Source organism: Pyxicephalus adspersus, chromosome 5 (assembly GCF_032062135.1).
Source record: "Pyxicephalus adspersus chromosome 5, UCB_Pads_2.0, whole genome shotgun sequence".
NCBI lineage: Eukaryota > Metazoa > Chordata > Amphibia > Anura > Pyxicephalidae > Pyxicephalus > Pyxicephalus adspersus.
The window spans coordinates 72,310,688-72,332,453 of NC_092862.1; the positions used below are offsets into that span (position 1 = coordinate 72,310,688).

Below are 21,766 nucleotides of genomic sequence, written 5' to 3' on the forward strand. Positions count from 1 at the left end.
CTCAAACTCCAGACCCCCTACTTTTCAAATCCCCCCCTACGACCACTCCCCCCCTTGGCCTCACAGACCACCATGCCTACTGGCCTTCCAGTATTCTTCACTTCGTTACCGGCTCAATATTAAACATACATACACTGAACATTAAAAATTTAATTAATGCCAGGTGCACTCTAAAATGATGTACATGCATTATTATTTTTTCTTGTGATTTTCAAAGAATTATTTCATAATGATTTTTAATATCAGGGACCTCGGTCAAAAATCCTAACACATGGTGTCTTTAACACATACAGTTTTACATTTTACACCTAACTTCCAGCCAGAGGGGTGTGAAAATTGTCCTTGTTCCAGTGACTAAGTTATAGTGTTAAGTCTCCAACCATCTATTCACAAGTGACAAATAATCTTTACATTTCAAGAGAACTGTAAGATTTAAAAATAATATATTTGGAAAATCACATATTTAAATGTCTTATATTAACAGGGCAGCACAGCAGGTATATTTAAACAGGAGACAGCACTTTGATGTTTAACATTTACCTAGTTTAAAGAAAAACATCTCACTGAGTCTGTTAGTGTTCACATTCATTTTAGAATGTCATGCTAAATTTAGTGTGAATGAAATAATTATCACCAGTGTCCAGGTACAGGAGATTGTCAGAAGTCTCTGACTACTTGTATCTTTCAGCTGCGCAGTGTGGGATGTGAATTAAAGACTTCACTGCTATATACTCTGGGGCACCATATTCTTTTTTCTTAGTTTGTTTCAAAATGATCCATAGCAGTATCATTTTGTTGTTACTCATTATTAGCAGTAGTATTTTTAATGTTCATGAGACCTAATTGCTTTCTATGTTTTGTAGGCCAACAGGGGAAATCTCACGAAGCACAGGAAAATGAACTTGTTATAAAGAGGTGTAATGAATACACTGAATTTTGCCAGGACATAGGTTTCTCCTTATAACTGTTTTCACCCTAGATTGCCCAACTTTTACCACATTTTCACATTAGATTCAATTAGAAAAAGTGTTACTCAACTTTTCCAATGTAAAAAATATGCTTGAATTTAGGATAAGTTTTGAGTGAAAATATTTATAAATAGATTTGCACTGCATGCACTGTAATTAGTTAAATTACAACAAATATATTGATATCAATTCATTTAAATTTCATTGAAATTAAACTTTACCTTGAAATTCCAGAAAAAAAAACTAAAAGATAAGGTATACAACCAGTAATACAAGTTGTTGTATGCTTAGTTTAGTCGAGAATTGATTGATGTTTTAATAAAAACTAAAAAGTGCACACATTGGTAAAAGCATGCATCTTGCTACATTTCCATTGATTTTTGGTAAAGAATCAATTTCACAGAAATGTGCTCCTTATTTCTAGCATAACATGTTTGTGCAGAAAATCTGTATAGAAAGACGGATCTTAAAGCCTTATGTTCAGTCTTCTATAATTGTAAAGGCTCCCCTCATGTACTGCATTTGCTTATTCAGCTTCTCTCAGTATACATTAGAAGCTGCAGTAAGTCTGATTTCCTGCTAGCATCATCTAGACTTTTTCAGCTGGTCCATCCATTTAATTTTTTGGATTTATTTTCTTTCAAATATGGAGTCTCAGAATAACATGTGGATTTTACCATAGCTTCTTGTTAACAGGAAGCACCTATATCATCTACCATCAATCATGTTGTGTCCTTACTGCAACAACACAAACACCAAGTAATGATGTTGAAAAGATGTGTTGAAAACAGAAAAGTTTTATTTAATAGTTTCATTAGCATATTGATGAAGGGGAAAAGGAGAAACCATAGAAGGCAACATGACTGCAAATTAAACGTCAGTTTTAATTATAGTAGATACAGAAACCATCAAGCAACCAGTATATCAGAAACATACAAAGGGAGAGGGCAGAGGGTAACCAGATAAGAGAGAAAAGAAAGGGCAGGTTACACATGATTAATATACATTCTATAATAATGAGATATAGAAGAGATAAATAGGTCTTAGATGTTTGACCAACTTTGATTATCATACTGTTGTACATTGGGTATTGTTTAAGAAATAAAAAATGTAAATGTAATGTATTCAGTATTTTTCTTTCTTGTCATAGAAGAAAATATATACTTATGTATGTATACTTATATACATATAACAACAGGAGGACAGCAGAAATGGTTCCTCTAAACTATATTCCCTTCAGCCAGTAGAACCCAATTTTCCTTGGCCTGACTAACACATGTTTATATACAAAAAACAAAATTACAAAAATTAGGAAAGACTTGGGATGGATAAAGCCTTGAAAAGAAGATATATTGTAAGTATGAATGTTAAACAGATTTTTACAGCCTTTAACGGGTCTTAGTTGGCCAAGATGGGCTTACACACGCAGCAATGCCCACAAACCTACCTGCAGACATCATTTGTAAGCAGAGTGCTCAGCTCTGTAGGGCAACCTATATCTGTGGGAAAGGATGAAGTATGTGCATATCTTAGCTCAAAATGCTGCAAGATTTTTAGCTCCTGTAATATTGCAAAGGTGAGGGATAACTTGTATGCAGATGGCCAGAAAGGCTGGGGTTCAAGACAGCTGCAGAATAATGTAAAAGAACATCCTTTTGACAAGGATAACATTCTCTAAACCTTCAGTTTTTACACACTATAGGGTTGATTTGACATTCACTTAAATGTTCCCTGGTGGAGAATTATACAGGCCAATGTGGCAGTAATTGATTCCCTACCCAGGATTGTAAATGAATGTCAGATTCACTGCTTTATAAAAAGATCCCTATGATTTTCCTTGATTTTTTTTCCCAGATACATATCACCAAATCAAAAGTCATCAAAAACTGAATATATTATTGGGGTACTCCTGAAAATTTAACTGATGATGTACTTTTTTTTAAATCACTCAGTAGATGTATATATTTATTGTCAGTATGTACTTCTCTTAGTAGACACCATTAAGGTAAACCAAGACTGACCTACACTGCCCAATCAGTAAGGGTTCCTTTACATTTTCTTATGTCTCCTACTGACTTAAACCATTATTCTTCTTTTCAGTTAAAAAAATGGACTAAATCAGCAGGGGACAGATGTAAACTTGATGCCATTACATAAAAAAGCAGACAAAGGTGAATACATAAAACTTTTTTAGTACTATTTATGACATTTAGAACATTTGCTAGTTTATTTGCAAGAGGTCAGGAATATATAGCATTTTATTTGATAGTTAAATTTGTAACAGTTACCCTTAATCATGTACTGTAACAGAAAAATCACAGCTTTTTTTGTTAAATACTATAATTGGCACACCTCAGCCAGGAAAATGCATTTGTATCAGCGATGGGTGTGATATACATTGAAAACCCTAAAAAAAACTTTAAGCTTCACCTAAACTTCTTCATATCAGTTCACTATGTTTCATTCAGGGGACCACATCATTTTAACCAGGTAGATTGTCTGAAAAACCAGTAAGTGGCAATTTGCAAGATATTTATACTACCAAGTGCCAGCATGATTTGTGTTTTCCTCTGTCTGAGGTATATTTATCGATAGTTCATGCCATATTGTTGTATTACCTTTCATAAATTTTCTACATAGCTCTACAGAGTTCAGCTTACCAGCAGAATATTTATAAGCACTGAGTGAGACTGGAGGTTATTCAAGCTATCAGACAGATCTCAACATAAATGTAGTTTGTGAAAGCTAAAAATGTGAGGATAATTATTTTGTTTTAAAAAAGACGGTGTTCAAGACTTGAATTTATTATTTTTGTTTTCTTATCAAACTCAGTGTGTATAAAAGTAATAAATACATTATCACAAATCATGTGCATTTTGATTGTTTTGGGAATAAGTAATTGTGGGTCTGCCTCATCTTTGGGTAGCTCTGGTAGCATATGAAATTTTTAACATATATATATGGCATCACGTAGTTGCTGTAGATTTGTTGGCTATCCATCATCATGCTCATCCATGATGCAAGACTACCATCCCGTCACTCCCTAAGGTGCTCTTTTGGATTGAGATCTGGTGAAGGCTATTTGAGTATAGTGAACTCATTGTCATGTTTGAGAAACCAATCTGAGATTATTTGTGCTTTGGGACATGGTGCGTTATCTTCCTGGAAGCAACCATCAAAAGATGAGTACACTGTGGAATGGACACATTCAGAAACATTGCTAAGGTAGGCTGTGTAATTTAAATAATGCCCAGTTGGTGCTAATAAACCCAAACTGTGCCAAGAATATTTCCTCTACACCATACCATCTACCACATAATACCACCAGCCTGAAACATTGATAGAATGCGGCTGGATCACTACTTTCATGTCATTTACACTATCATATTGGTGTGGTCACCTGCTACTGTTGCCCATCAACTTAAAAAAAAAATTAAAAAAACATCAAAGTTCAAAGTACTGTGTTCAGAGATTATTTTTTGCATACCTCAGCTGTTGAGTGAATATTTGAGTTACTGTTCTCTTTCTTTTTATAAAATATTTTTTTTATAAAGGATGTGTCAATAATTAACAATATCAACAATGTATAGATCAAGGTTAAAATATTCAAATTAAAACAAAATAAACAAATATACAGGCATTTAAATAGATATATAGGAAATATGGAAGAGGAAAAATTAGTCATTAAACCATACTAACAATTGCAACATTTTCCATATAAAATATTGTCTACAACCACTGTAGGATCATTATCCAGCATACCAAGAGGTATATTCAAAGGTATTTATAATTTGACGCTTTTACTGTTCTCTTTCTATCATTCTGGCAATTTATCTGTGACCTCTGGAAAACATTTTCACCCAGAGTACTGCCATTTACATAATATTCTTCCTTTTTGCCCCAATGACAAATTTTTGGACCGTTCTCTGTAATACCCAGAGATGGTTGTGCATTAAAATCCCATCAGATCAGAAGTTTCTGTAATATTCAGTTTGTGAGTGTATCTATGTTTGTGAAGATTACTGGAGTTTACATATTACCTGCCAGTACTTTACTTTCCAAATAACATAACATTGTATCCAAAATTGCTAGCATGTTAAACTAATGTAGCATATTTCATTTTTACTAAAACAATAAAATGGTGCAATGGGGTTGATTTTCTAAAGAAATAGAGACTGTAAGATAACAAAGTAAATAGTAATTCAGTCCTTAAACTTTTGCCTATAGAGTATAGAGGAAGAACCCTGGAGCCTGTTTATCATGGGGAAAAACCGTGACTGGGTAGTAAACTTTTTTTACTCAAGAAAGAATAAACTTTCTACGTCATCAAAGTTTAAGGAGTGACAGAAATGTATTAAATTCCCTCCAAAAAAGAAAAGAAAAGGTAAGACAAATGATATAACTAGAGTTAGCAGGGTTTGTTAAGAGAAATCCATTTATGCTTTTATAAAGCAAGTGGGCTCCAATTTTCTTACCTATTTACCAAAGATATATACATAGACATATCTACATTCTTGACAATATACTTTTTTATTTAAACAAGGCAACATACACAGCATATTTTCTAGCCCATAAAAATGGTATGATTGCAGAATTTGATAAATGCGCTTTATTTTACTTTTTTCATGCCTACCACATACAACTGTCAAATTTGGCTGTCACACAAAAAAATCACCAGGTAGGCAGGATTCTTGTTTGATCGCTTGATTGACAAGAAGTAAAATGTGTTCTAAACAATGACCTTCAACAAGACTTTCTTTCTAGAATTGTACAAACTGTATAGTACTGCTGTGTATGAAAAATAAGAATATTTGAATATTTTTGTCTATCATAATGTATTATTTAAGCTGTACTTTTCAACAAAGGTAAAAAGCATAACATAATCATATTTGGATATTATGTTAAAAAAGTTTGAGTTGATTTTGGTATGAGTAAAATACAAGTTGGATCTGAACATTCTAATCTTCAATGAACAATGAAAGTTGCATGTCTATACATGTGAAAACAAAATAATTTTGCCAAGGCATTGGTGTTGGTTTACTGCAAGTGAACAGAATGCTCACTTAGTCAATTATATCATTTTTCTTAGGCATTTTTTAATTTTTTTACATGTTTCTTTACTAGGGGAACCATTTCCCCTACCAAATGTATTCTTACTCTTTAGTAAATCAAGACCAACTAGGTTCGTCCAAGAACGGTAACAGTCTATATTTGGCATTCTCGACACCTCGTAAAGTATTTTGTTTAAATATTCAGTATTTGTTACATATTCAATATTTATTGTGTATACATTTTTTCTTCATTTTAGAAAGAATATGGAGTAGTTAAGACTCCTGCCTGTGAGCTGTTAGGAGGAGTTTGCTTCACCTACTCTGTTAGAATGGTATTAATTTTACCTACAACAATAATTTTTATTTCCATAAGGTATTGTATGAATGAGAGAATGCTAAACAAAGTATGGAAAGGCACATGAGCACATGGATTAGCTAAAATTTTCATATAGCACTCATCAATCAAGCTGTAAACAGTCAAGCTAAACAAAGATAAGTCTGTAAAAAAAGATGAACATGAATCTTAGTTACTACTTTATTCTTTCCTTATTACGACATGACTATGAGAAAGAACATTACATTATTTATAACAGTATTAGTATATGTAATATTATATGATTCAAAATATAATATAAGTGTAATTTGTAGAGTTACATTTTGTTATGTATAGTGGTGGGACAACCCTTTCCCCATTTGCTCACATCTGGTGGTCATCTAGACAGAACAAAGAGAATTAGGTGTTAACTCTGAACATATGTGGCACTATGAATTAAGTAGTGCCACAGTGTATGTGGCACTACTTAGTTCAGCACAAACCCCCATTCCTAATTACATGGGTCAAACAGAGAAGGTCCCACTCAAAAAAATTGATTGAAGAGTCTGCTACACAAGTCTCACACACATTGCTATCTAGTAACCTATTTTTGAAGTATACACCTAAATAACTATTTTATACTCTGTAATATATTATTTATTCTATAATCATATTTGGTATTAAACACAATTTTTATTTCAACACAAGAACAGAAGTACTTTTGATCCTAAAGCCGTTTCATCCTAAAAGGTATTTCTTAAAGTTATGAAAAACATAAAATATTATTCCAAAGCCCCAAAGAAACAACAGTTAGTGAGACCAAAACTCTCCAAAGAAGAAAATATTAGTAACCAGAAGTGTTCCTATTGAAAAATATCCCTCTCCTTCACTTTTTACTCTGCCAGGGATAGCTCACTTGTTTAACTAGGAGAAATATCAAGGGTGCGCCTTTCCAGTGGGAGTATAGGCAGCACTACTTTGCTTTTTGACACGACTATTAAAATTATTTCTAGTAGCTGTAAATAGGTGCAGAAGAATCTATGTGTTCTTTTTATTGGTGGACAGTTGCAATTGGCACCCAATGATTTATAGACCAGCAATATTTAATGTTGTGTACATAAAGTAACCTCTATTAGCCACAAAGTGAAAAGTGGTTCTTTTACATCCACTCACTGCTTATGATGACTGTAAAGCAAGCTGATCTATGGGTGTCTAACAGTGATTTTGGTGTGACATATAAGAAGCACATTAATCATTGTACCTGTGATTCTGTAAAGAGATCTAAAAAACCTGTAAGTGCTCCCTAAGGATTGGCAAAGTAAAATACTGTGGTGAGAAGTTACATGAATTTGCTGAAACATCAATTTAAAATGATTCCAGCATTATCAGAATCATTCATGGATGGATTTAAAATAAATGACTCCTATGTGCAAGATAGCTTCTTGTTAAATACCTCCATATAAGTGTACTCGTGTCCTTTTTCATTTTACACACATTTACGTTATCTCTGTACTTTTACAATATGTTAGACTATGCTAGATTCTAGATTGCATTCATTTACTCAGAAATTCCCAAGGTGCGCAGAATTTAACACGCAGATTATCAGTCACTACAGGGCTGATTTCACCTAGCTTGTAATAACTTCAAATACCCTGTGTGCTTCAGTAACATTCTTTTTTTAATTGCACTGAATTCTATTGTGTATTTAAAACAAAATCTGAGTAGTTTTCAAAGTACTATTTTACTTAATCATTTAGTTAAATAATCCAAATGCAAATATAAAACTAAAATAGTAGATTGCATTGTGGAAGACTGAATTATTTTTTAATGCAGTAAGAAAACTAAGCAATATCAAAATTCACTAAAATTACTTGTATCAAATTTATCTACTAAAATAATATCGTTGACATAAATACCATTATACTATATATGATTATAACATATATATTTTAATATATACAAAGGGACTGAAAAAAAAACTGAACTAAATAGAATTCCAGGGCACAAAACAAGGCTGTCCCTGGTAACAAAACAGCAATCAACAGAAATGCTAATATAATGGGAAAAATATACCCATGGTGTGTTTTTTTTTAAACATTTTTAAATAGGGAAAATTAAAATCATGTGAGCTCAGTTTATGTTTATGTTTTATTTCCTCTTTACAAGTAAAGTATTCTTGAATTGCTCTTGTATGTTCTTTTGTGTATTATTGTTGGCCACCAGTCCTTATGTAATATGTGTAATAAACCAATTATGTCTCAGACTGCAAGAGTTTTTTAACCTCCTGGGCAGTAACCCCGAGTGTGACTCGGGGTAGAAAAAAGATGCTAGAAGTGGTAACCCCGAGTCACACTCAGGGTAGGTAAACCTATGGAAACAATAATAAATAAAGAGCTTACCTGATCTGCTGGTGTCCCACGTCGTCCTTTGTGTCTTCTCTCTTCCTCCAGGCAGCTTCCTCTGCACCCGATGAGTCACCGGGGAGTTCCCTGTGACGTTGGTTCATGCAGACCTTCCGTTCAGGGCAGGGCGGGAAATTCAAATTCATTTGTATTGCATTCAATACAAAATAACTGTATTAAATGCAATACAGTGGATTTATATGTGTAAAAGCAGTACATTGTCTTTCATGAACAATTATTTTACAGTTTAATATAATAGTAAAAGTATAATATTATAATTTTTTTTTAAATTTAAAAAAAATTTAACTTTTTTTAATTATTGAATTTTTTATTTTGACATGATTTTGTGTTTCAAACTTTATACTATACTCATACTATTATATTACACTGTAAAATAAATGTTCATGAAAAATTATGTTTTTTAGACAGCTTTTAGACATATAAAACTGGACAGAAATAAACCGCCTAGGACGTTAAACACTACATGAAGACACAGCCCCATCTAGAAGTTTGACCTGAGTATAAAGCAAGATTGGTAATCTAAGCAATTCTGTCTATTAGCAGGCACCACCAGCACTTGTTGGGAGGAGTGATGTCTTGCCAACAACAATTAAATCAAAGTTTGAGCAGCGCTCTCTGTTCTGCCAGAACTTTGATTACATTGTCAGACAGGAGATTACTCTGCTTTTGCTGGTGCCATCTCGGAGGAAAAATGTCCCATGATGTTGCATTGCATTCCAGTGCTGAGGGGCTTATATTTTAGCTGACCTGAATATAAATCAAGATTGTTTTTAGGAACCTTTCTCATGTCCAAAAAAATCTGTTTATACGATATTATGGTATTGTGGCTGACTCTATTTGAATAGTGACACAAAGTCATTACACCTGTTAAATTATAAATAATTACAAAGCCTGGTAACTACGAGTTGCTGCTTCCTTACTGTTTGTAATGCTTATAAAAATCTGCTTTTGAATACCTGTTATAGTACTTTACTCATCATCGACTTTCCAACACTGCAGAGTTGAGCAGTATCTTTTTTTTGCAAAAAAACAGTTTTACCATATGCAATTCTTATTAATCGATATTTTATATCACAATATTATGCAGTGCTGTACAATAAACAGCGGGCTGATTACAAACCTGCATATTTGACAAGTACAAACAATACAGCAAATGAACATTTACCTTTAAATTAAAATACCTTTAAATTTCCTAGTTTCTAAAATTAATTTCTATAAAGAAAATGCAAATTGCTCATGATTTGCTTTCTGCCTGCTTGTTTAACACATTATAATTGGCCAAAAAAATAATTTATTTATTAGGTTTATATACAATACCAATTTATTTTAGCAACACTACTTATGTGAGTGATTAAGTAGCAGGCAAGTAGCTAAATAAATTATTGACTAAAGCAAACTAGTTTACATTGGCCATTTGTTTATTGTCTTAGGATCAGTTCTATTTAGCCCAGCTGCCACAGGAAACAGTTGGGGATGGAGAACAATTACATGAATCTAATGGTATCTATAAGACACGTGGGATCTCTTTTCTCTATATCAGTAGGCCAACTAACGTACATAATACATCCAACCAAATTATAGAACATTTGCATATCATACTTAATGATCTGATTGACTTAAATGGTGAATAATCTGAACTTAGAATTTAAATAACACAAATGCTTTTTATGATTTAGTTATATTTCTTTCAGGCACAACTTAACTGTGATAATACCAAAATGTAAGCAGGCAGGTTTTTTATTACAGAGGGGGCAGGCAATGTCTTTTCTGAAATTTATCAAGCATCATTCTTTCTATTGTAGGTAACAGTATTTCTGCCTGGTCCTCCACCAGGTTCAGGACCTTCGGTCATCTTAGCCAAATTGATGTAACTCCTGCGCTTGTACATGGGATTTTATGTATTTCTTGCAGCTGGTAATGCTAGACTCATACTGAGCTCAGTGTACATTGCATAAAACATTGCAGAATGGAAAGTTTAATTTATTGCAGGGGCATGGCCTGTTCCTTTAGGAATAATCTACTTGTCTGCTCTTAATTTTTCGTTTAAAATTATAATTTTTAATGTAAATAAAAAAATGTATACGGTAAATGATATATGTTACTTTGTATAGGGTAACAGTTTTTGTAGTGTAGAGTATCAGACTTCTGCTTTTTATCAATTACCAGAAATTAGAACAGCCTTTCAACCTTTTTTACTTGGGGGGACTCTTGAAATAACTTTTAGGTCTTAGGGAGCCCCTGCTTACTATATGTACAGCTCACAGTACATTATCTTGAAGGGAATGGCTCTTACATTGCTGGCCATTGGAAAGAATGTCCCCCTTACAGTTAGGCAAAACAATTATCCTTGTAAGTAAACTGACCTGGGAGCTAAAAATTACTCAATGCCTGAGCAACCCTTGGCAACCTCTGAAGCAACCCTAGGGTTGTATAATTTTACGTAAATGTGTGTAACATATCTAAAGGTTTAAAATTTAAAATACTAAACATATATCTTAAAGTATAATGTTTTATATAGCATTACCTAATGTGTTACAATATTGCTGTGATTACATCAAACTAGAGTAAAATGTAGTTGCACAAAAGAAAGTGATGACTACATAGACAGCTTGCACTCCAATTATTACAATTTAGGATACAAATAAAGTAACAGCTCAAAAACTCACCTTATATCATCATTCTCTGAACCCTGTATATCGACACAATTCCTTACATGATCTTTTTTCATTGCAGGTATGATTTATTTAATTCAAGATACTAATATACATAGATGAATTAAAATTATTAGAGTTACTGTGTTTGAATGTGTAAAGAAAGAGTTTTTGAGCTATGTTCAGGTCCTCATGTATCAGAAATGAATTCTGTATTTATTCTGTATAACAACCTAATGAACGGTTCCCATAATATTACCTTTAAGTTATTCTCCAAACATAAATTATGGTATTTTTGACAAATCTTTCATCTTTGTACACTGAACCAATCAAACATGAGATTATCACTACTATAGGCTGCAACAGAAATGTCAGGATTGAGCCTATATAGTTTAATAAGCAGCTTGACCTTACAACATGGCAATTGTTTCTTACAAGATTATTTGTTATTCTGCTGGCTTAATTTTTTTAACATCTACAAATTCATTACCTAAGGACTACAGTGAAAGCAATTTATGATAAAAGCTGTCTAGTGAAAATGATCTTTGACATAGCATTTACTATCAACATTCAGCATCAATGTACAGTTACTTCCGTTTTTCTATAAAAATTTAATCCTAAAATCATGTACTTTTAAAAAGTTTACTAAGATACTGTGTTTTATTCAGTGGTAGTTTTTATGTGAATTAAATGGTAGTTTAAATAAAACAAAAACACTATTATGTCTAAAAGATTTGGCTTCTATATTGATTAGATCCTTCAATTAAAACCTTAGACTGTATATGTATATACAAATCAATAATTGTTAAAAGGGAGAAGAAGTAAATTACTATACTGATGGTGTTCTTTGCTTATTTCCATTAGATTTAACATGCTCGTCTTATGGACAACGTTATGAAGAATTCCACAGAGACTCTGCTAAGACATATTTTATTTTCAGCATGTAAATACAGTCTTAATTTCTGAAAATCAATAAAAATAATGGATGCTCAAAGAAGACAATGCTGGACTGTTTTACCAGATCAAATTTAGTTACGTAGCAAGTACACCCAAGTCTGCTGGATTACAAAATTTCAAGGCAAAGGAGAAGGAAACATTTCCTACCATGAGATTTACAAGCACATCTGGTATCTGTCCTGTTCTAGTGTGCCTCTGTTTTGTGCAGAGATGTTATGGAGCAACACATCACACCTCCATAAAGGTGACCAGAAATCAAACCAAACATATAGAAGGAGAGACAGAAGTTCACCATCGGCCAAAACGTGGATGGGTTTGGAATCAGTTCTTTGTTTTAGAAGAACACATAGGACCAGACCCTCAGTATGTGGGAAAGGTAATTTATTTTTCTTTTATTTTTTTATTAATATTTTTATTTTAAGTATTGCAGATGCATAATATACAATACTTTACATTATTATTATGCCATCTTCAGACATCCAACAACCACCAATCACACCTACCAACCAAGGCTGGGTTTAAATCTGATTGGTAGTTGTGAGACAGCCATGTACATTTCTTAGCACAGAGAAGCTGTGAGCTCCACAATATTTATGTCTTAGTATAAAACAAAATTTTACCCTCAAAACTTTGGGATCAGATCTAAAATGAAGAAATAAAACATTTTTTGAGATGTGTACATGGCTTTTACCCTATAATAAATAATAAAATAAACAAATAAGTACACTAACAAAGATAGTATCATTGACTAAAATTACAGTATGCATAATTTTTGGAAGTTTACAGCATTTTAGAAACTGAGCTTTGAAAGATGCTATTTTAGTATGAGATTACAGAGCAACCTGAAATCTAGTGGGATTTTGTTACACGGTAATGTATATCAATCCATTTCTATCCAGTTTCCACACACATTTAATAAGTAAAGTGGCTGTCTTTTTACTATGTTTAAATAATCCAGGTACCTTTTACAATCTATAAAGACACACATAATAACACTACACACAGCTGGTAGAAAACTGTATGCAAACAAAACGTCCTTATAACTAATAGTTCCCTAGGTAAGAACATCAACTTTACAGCTAAAAGAGGACAAGAATTCTCCAGGGGTAGTAGATTCTTCTGTAGAGTGAAATTGCTGGAAAATGTGGAATTAGGTGTCAAATCACCACAGCAGAACATTATTGCATCTTTGCTGTCTAATCTAAGAGCGGCCAAGTAAATATTATATCCCCCAACCACTTTTTTCTTTGTGAGTCTAACTCAAGCTGATATATACCATACACTTTAGTATACAGCTAATGGTTGTTCTTTATATGTATGCAAGGAAAATAAGATCCTACTGTCTAATAACACAAATCACTAAAGCCAAATAGTAAAAACAGAAACAGCATTTATAAATCCTAAATAAACACAAAATGAACATGGGCACCTAAACATTATTGATACAATTCCATTAGTGTGAATGAATATCTTAAAATTAAGGTTGGCAGCTGTTAATCAGATGGAAAAATCAATATTCAAAATGCTTAAAATCAATATATTGATTTAGTCATTGTCAACAAGATATTCACTTATTATTATATTTACTTGGTATTAAAAATGCATGTTGCATTGTCAATTCACCCCTGAGCCAATAGATTTCCCAGATTTCTTGTCTACGCCTCCCCTGTGACACCAAAGTGCACCAATAAACCAAACTGAAAGGAAGTAAAAAGAGGAGTATAGCATGAGTTTACTGGAGCAAACCAAAGTCTAAACTCTACATGTGCTCCAAATTATAGACATTGGGATTAATATACTTAAAAACATGTAGCATGTGTGCTTAATACTCAGCCATTGACCAGAACTGGAAGAATAAAGAAGCCATAGCTTCACATTGCTAAGTGAACATTGACTTTGATAAGTGCAAAGTGAAATTCTTGTAGAATATGATACAGAAGGAAACGCCAAGATCTTCCAGGTCTTTCTGTTAAAAAAAATAGAACCTGAAGAAAGTATTTTTTTGTTTTTACCATCAGAGTAGAGAAGGTATTACAACACAATTACTCTGTGATAGAAGTTTGTAATTGCAGAGGCTTGTCCAGGGTCTCATTTCCAGCCAGGTTTATTATTAGCTAAGGTATGCATCAGCAACAAAATAGCTCAGTGGTTATTTAAGAAATATACTAGTGCATAATGTATCAGCAAAACTCATAATGCTCTGCATTTCTGCAAACAATATATAAGCCTAATAATAAGTAAGTGTGGATTTTCGGGTGATAATGGGTAAATAAGGAAAGTAGTACTAAAGTTGGTTTTTGAATATTGAAGCCTGGATACATGGAATGATAGTTGACTTGTGGCACATACCTACCATATTATTTATTTTATCATACAGTTGATTGGTTGATAAAGAAAATATTAAATTACCTCAATATCAAAGAAGTGTTTATGTTTAAGAAAGAACTACAAAGATCAACATTAGATTGTAAGGAAAACAATTTATGTAATTATCATTTTTTTTTATTTAGAATATTTGATATTTCATTTATTTAAAAATGTGTTTGGCCTTTATCAGGACATGGAGCATTTATGTTATAATGTTGTTTTTTCTCTGCTGTGAAAAATCAATTTAGCAGTTGCACAAAATGTAGGTTCATCTATCATGGAACCCCTTCCCAAATAATTTGTTCTCAAACTGCTAATAATGTACTACCATAACTGTGACAAATCTTCAACTCATAAAAAGAAAAAACGCCAAGGGCACATTGTCCTAAATTATGCATGTCCGCTGGTAATGTTTATCTTGACAAAATTTCTTCAGTTAAATGTAAATATACCACAATAAGAAATGGTGTTGTATGGAATAAAAATTGTAACAGCATTCTCCTATAGCTTTATTGATTTCTAGAACAGTCTTGAAAAACCATACCAGCTTGTGTATACACCTCAATGAAAATAATTTAATAGAGCACACTTGCTACTATAATTTTACAAAATGTGCCTTAGGGCTTCTATACAATAAATGTTATAGGCTACCTCTGAAATATGCTTGCAACATGACTACACGTCTTCTAAATGCATTGTTGTTAATATAAATGGATTCTGGCACAGCGGGGTATACCTTAGTGTTTTCCTTAGCTTCCAAGTTAGACCTGTTTTTATCAACACATCTTTTCCTATTCGAATATATTCAAGGCCAGTTTTTTCTTTCAGCAGCTGTCAATTGGAAGGCTTCTGAATTGTATGACAAGTGTAGTTTATACATTTTAGACACCTTTTAAAATGCTTTTACCATTCTTTTTCAAGGGCTATTAAAAATGATTTTGTTCACTAAAACATATTTTTTTTGTACAATATGGAAAGCTTATATGTGGCTTGTCTTCTGACATTGATTTTAAACAAAACCTAAATGTTGTTTTATTAAAACAATTACCGAGTTGTTAAACATACAAACTCATTGCTATATATTGCGTTGCTGTTTAAATCTCTTTGTTAAATGTAGCAATCTGCAAAAAAGTATTTAAATTTACAATAACTGGTGTGTAACCAACATAATACACATTTCCCTTCATAGACACTTGTCCATATTTGTCAGCTATAGTGTGAGGTTGATTTGGCAGTATCTACCTATATTATGTTTTCACTAAACTGTTGCACAAGGTAAATACATTTTCTAACTGTATTCCATTGGGAATATGTGCAAATTCTGGGTGAAATCTTTGGGAATCCTGCATGAAAATACAAAAAATAAACCCCTACATCAGTTTTAGTTTTGCAAAGCCAAATCTTGTTCCATGATGATGGCGTAGTTGTCCGGGGACCCTTTCAGTCCTTCTCAACTGCTAATATGTGGAAATCCTCAAATATTTACTCACATACTTAGCAACACAGGCCACATAAAATCTTATGGTGCCTTTGCTAGCTTTTTTTCTCCTGGTTTCTGTATATATTTATTACCAAAAAGCTAACACAATCTCTAATACAAAGATTTGTTTAAACATTTAACATGTTTCATTATCATTAATCATTTTATTAGGTCTTGTGGTTATTTTATCATTGTTTCTTTTTCTGTTAATATTTTTCTTAAAACAGCATCAGAACACTCCAGTTTGATTTATTCCCCCAAAATAGTTTCTTTTTTTTTAGATTGTTCATTTGTTCTATATTTTCCCCTTGCTTTTTATTACCTTGTGGATGCAATCATATATACAAGGTTTATTTATTTCAGTTTCTTTCCTATTACATTTTAATGTGTGGCTTCAAATTTGTTGATATGCACAGGACTCAATGGCCTTTTGCCATGCAAAACATATTGGCCAGAAACATGCATAATCTCTCTTGGATGACTGCAGAGCTTTCCTTTTCAAGAGCAAAAGAGCAATGCAATTTAATTCCCAATAGCTACCTTTACCAAAAATAATGGTTTGAATTACTTCTTTATTAGTTCAACAACTCTCCTAGTTCTCCTAAACTTCTACAGTGGAATCATTTATGAGATTAAAAAAAAAATACAAAAACTACAATAATAAAGTAAAGCCAGTTATTTTTTTACATTACCCACCCTAATATTCAATACCCTCTCCATAATCCAGTGATGTTCCCAAATTCCCCCTTGGGCCAACACACCCCCTCTTCTTGAGGCAGATATTTATTCTTTCATTCTGTTTTATTTGTCTTGTGGGTTATAGCTTTTTTAGCCTTCAAATTTTTTAGTGTCATGATGATTTTATAATGTAGTAGTTTTTTTATTGTTTTAACCATTTTCAGCTAGCATGGTTTAATCAACAGGTGCATTTGACAAAACAGAGTGCAAAAAGTATTAAAGTGTAAAAAAAAACTATATATTTTAAAAAATTTACATTATTCCTTTATTTGAAAAGTTATTTGAGGAAGGTTGTTTACATTTGAATACACATTTAAAAAATGTACAGTTTTGTGAGTCGCAATTAGTGTATATTATTCATTCACCTATTACTCCAACATAATCATAAGGCATCTCTAAACCTAGTAAAAAGTAAAATGTGTAAAGCTTCACATACCTGAAGCAAAAAGCCTGTGGATATGGTTGAATGGTTGAAGTAGTCAGCTTTTCAAACATATTAAAAAATAAATTATAGTTTTGGAAAATATTTAACATCCAAAAACTAAATAAATGTTCACTCCCCTGCAGTGAAGCTGCTTCATTCAGAATGAATATACTAATATATTAATATATATTATATACTAATGAAAATACTAATATATACATTTATACAGAATATATACAGAATGAATATACTAATGTATAAAAATATACTTTAATTAAAGTATTACATCATCTCTGTATAAATAAACCTGCTACCAGAAGGTTTCAGATAGCGTAGACAAATAGCACCATAAAAACCAAACCACTATTAAACTGAATATGGGATAGGGCTCGGAAATGCCAATGAGTTGTTGGTAAAAACGTAAACATCATTAATAACTGAAATTGCTGCACATAATAAATACTAAGACAGGATGAACTCTGCCGGAGGTACTTATAACCCCAAACTACCGGAAGCTAGTTAGCATGAAATAAAAAAGAACACATGTTCTGAAAAGAAAAAAAAGGAATATATATATATATATTTATATTTATTTGTTTAGAAGCATACATTGAGAAAAAACCACCTGTTTTTGTTCTAATCTTTTGCATATCAGGATATAATACAAAAAATATTTGTTGCATAGCAATTCTTAAGATAAGGCAAATAACCTCAGATGAAAAAAACACATGACAACATTTTACATTATGTCATAATTTATTTGCCAAAGACTAAGTCAAAATGTAGAAGCATATGTGAACAATTCAATACATCTTTACTACAACATTTAGACACATCCTTACTGCTTCCATAAAGTACCGTATTTTTCGGACCATAAGACGCACTTTTTTTCCCCCTAAAGTGGGGGGAAAATCAGGGTGCGTCTTATGGTCCGAATGCATATTTTTTTACTTGTACTGTACTTTTCTTTGTACTGTACAAACAGTTATAATAAATATTTTACTACACTGGTACAATTTGGTTCAGAATATTTTTTTCTTGTTTTCCCTTCTCTGAAAACCTGGTGCGTCTTATAGTCCGGTGCGTCTTATGGTCCGAAAAATACGGTACATCCTTACTACTTCCTTACGACAACAATTAGGTACATCCCTACCGCTTCCATGTGGTACGACCTTACCAATTCCTTACCAGAACAATGTGGTACATCCTTATCTCTTCCATAATGTACATCCTTAACACTTCTCTACCACAACAATGGGGTACATCCCTACCATTTCCATGAGGTACATCCTTACTATTCATAATAGTGTAACAGACACCTCAAAACGTACTTTTCAGTAAATTAAATATTCCAAACAGTAATATTTCAAAAATAGGTAGTCAATTCATGTTGTCAATTTCTTTTTAAAAGTTCTTTTAAAAGTCAATAAGTTTAATGTTTGTTGATTGGTTTGGTATATTTATTAGGCAGTTTGAAGTGAAAAGACAAAGACAGGCGAAGTGGAGATAGCGAAGGGATGCATAGGAATGAGTTATAAATTAACCTCATGAACTGAAGGTAGCTTATCAATCTACATTTATAAATGAGCACATAGAAATACAGTACAAAATCAGCTTCATAGAATTCAAAGAGCTAACATCATATCATATCTAATATTCATTGTGATATATATATATATATATATTTTCAATTTACACATGCAGTGGATGTAAAAAGTGTGCTTACCCCTTTTTAAAATTCCAGATCTTTGAGAAAAAAAAAAAATATTAACTAAATAACTGAATCAACATTTTTCCTATATGCTGTACAATTCAATTGTAAAACAAACAAATCTGAGAAAAAGATAAAAAAGTAACATAAGCTGGTTGCATAAGTGTGCACACCATTAAACTTATACTTTGTTAGAGCACCTTTTAAATTAAATACAGCATTCATTCTTCTTGAGTATGAGTATATCAGCATGGCACAACTTGGCTTGGCAATTTTGCTCATTCCTGCTTACAAAAGCTCCTCAAATCTGCAGCACTAAAAGAACACCATCCCCACAGTAATGCAGTGTCATGCTTTGGGGTTGCTTTACTTTAGTATATATTTATATTTACTTACACAATCAATGTATATGTATACATTGCACAAGGTAAATCCTTGGAATATGTCTTGAATTACAATACATACCCGCTGATCATTTCATATTAACAAGTCCTGGACAAAATAATTCTTATATTATTAAATGAATATAACTTCCTTAAATACAATTTGTTTTATATCTTTCTTAAACTAGCTCCAAAAAAACTCCTTTGATTGAAAAAAAAAAGAAAACACACATGATATTTACCAGTAAAAATAAAATTTTGGTAGATGGTAGATAAGTTGGATGGTAGTGGATTTTCTAATTCTTATCATGAATGGTAAGGGGTCTTTAGTCTGGAAGTTTTTAAAAAGCACCTAGGAGTATCTAATCCATTGGAAAATAAAGAAGACAGGTAAATGTATTGGTAAGCATTTGTACAAGCACATATTGTCCTATTAGGTGAAAAGTGATACTTTATTACAGAAAAAAATACAGTATTTATGGTTGCTCTGCAGATTCTATAATATCAGTCTTATGTATTCTCTATTGACCAATACCACCCCCTCTGCTGACATTAGTGACCAATGGAAGAGGCAGCCATCTGTGCTAGCCTGTGAGTAATGATCCTGTTTCTTATAATAAAGTACAGCTTTTAGGGGCACTCTATAAATAAATGAATAGTGTGTGCAAGTACTGAGAAAAGCCTACACTGATCTCCCAGAGGCTATTTTCCTTTTCTTTTTTTGTTCAATATATAATGTTAAATTTGTATAAAAATAAAGTCAAACATATCTGTCTATAAAGGCTTGCTTGCATGGTCTAAGGCTACAATGATTATTTGTGTAAAGGTCATTAAACAATCATTTTTTTTCTGAACTTGAGCCATAAATTATTGTGTTGGAAGTGTTTCATTTAAATAAATTTCACATTTTTAGATTTAGATTCTACGTGTGTTGCAGACATGGCAGTCTGGCATTCTAAAAATGAATTAGGAAGTTACCAAAAGATGTTTTGTGTTCCTCCAGTTACTGCAGATTGACATTTTACTATGGGTGGAACATTCTAAGCACCAAAAACTGTATTTTGATGAAGCATGTACAATCCAGAATATGAAACATACTGCAATTTTAGAAGTCAGTGAAGATTGTCTTTTTACAAACCTAAAATATTTACTTTCTTAAACTCTTATCTATGCAGCTTTTGTAGTTTATAGGTTTAGAAAAAAGACACTGAAAATATACTTCACAAGCAATACAAATATATCTTTAGCATATCTATGTATTGTAGTTATTCTGAAAATGGTATTCTGAAAATTACCTTGCCAGGGCATTTAATATATTGCACCTGAAGGAGAATGCAAGACTCTCCCCAGTGAGATCTTCTCTTCCATCCTATAACTGGAGGACCCAAAATGTTAACAATAGTTTGTTCAGTTAGTTCCAATTGGAGTTCATTCCTTCTTAGATCAGAGCTATCTTTCCTTTAAATCAGAACTTAGTATCATCCAATGATAGGTTGTCAACTTGGCATGCCTTTCTGTCATTTACAGAGAGCTGTGGCTAACATCAAGGGGAGAAAATACTTTGGAGAAATTGCTTTGGATTAGTGCGACTTTTAAACAAATATATGTATTATTTCCAGTTATACACCAGGCATTTTTTTCACATTGTTGCATAGCAGTTTGTCTGTTTTCTAATATTGCAAAATGAGAAAACAGCCAAAATCTTACATATCAATGGGAAAAAATGCCTGTGTAAAACTGGCATTAACTGCAACAATTCACTTGGTTAATAATCACAATATGAGAAAACAGGCACATTTTTATGCAACAATGGGAAAAAATGCCTGTTTACAACTGAAATGAGTTGCAGTGATTTCACAGTTTAATAACAACAATGGGGAAAACTTTTGTGATTGTTTTTCATTTATCAAGTGAATCAAAACAATTTAACCCCCCTAGAGGTAATCCTGAGTGTGGCTCGGGGTGGATTTTACCTACAAAAAAGTAATCCCAAGACACACTCAAGGTAGCTTAAAACTTAAAACCCATATACCTTGCTCCTTCGGCATCCCTCGGGGTCCTGCTGGTCTCCGCAGGTCCTGGGGACACGTCCTTCTTCTCCAATCTTCAGCCGCAAACTGCAGAGATGATCTCACGTTGGTGCATGCGTCGGTGCAGGTGGGAGGATGGGTGGGAAATTCAAATCATTTTGTAATGGATTCAATACAAAATCTCTGTATTAGGTCCAATACAAAGACATTTTCATATAATATATATATATAATATTAGATCTATAATATATATATATATATATATATATA

The 21,766-nt window shown here is 32.5% G+C and overlaps 1 protein-coding gene across 1 annotated transcript in view; it reads left to right on the forward strand.

Annotated features, from left to right (window-relative positions):
* Positions 1-21,766, forward strand: part of CDH18 (cadherin 18) — a 327,191-nt gene that overhangs the window by 77,068 nt on the left and 228,357 nt on the right. The window contains exon 2 of the mRNA XM_072411849.1: positions 12,271-12,739. Coding sequence (XP_072267950.1) covers positions 12,392-12,739 — 348 coding nt within the window. The 5' untranslated portion in view covers positions 12,271-12,391. The remainder of the gene's footprint in view (positions 1-12,270; positions 12,740-21,766) is intronic.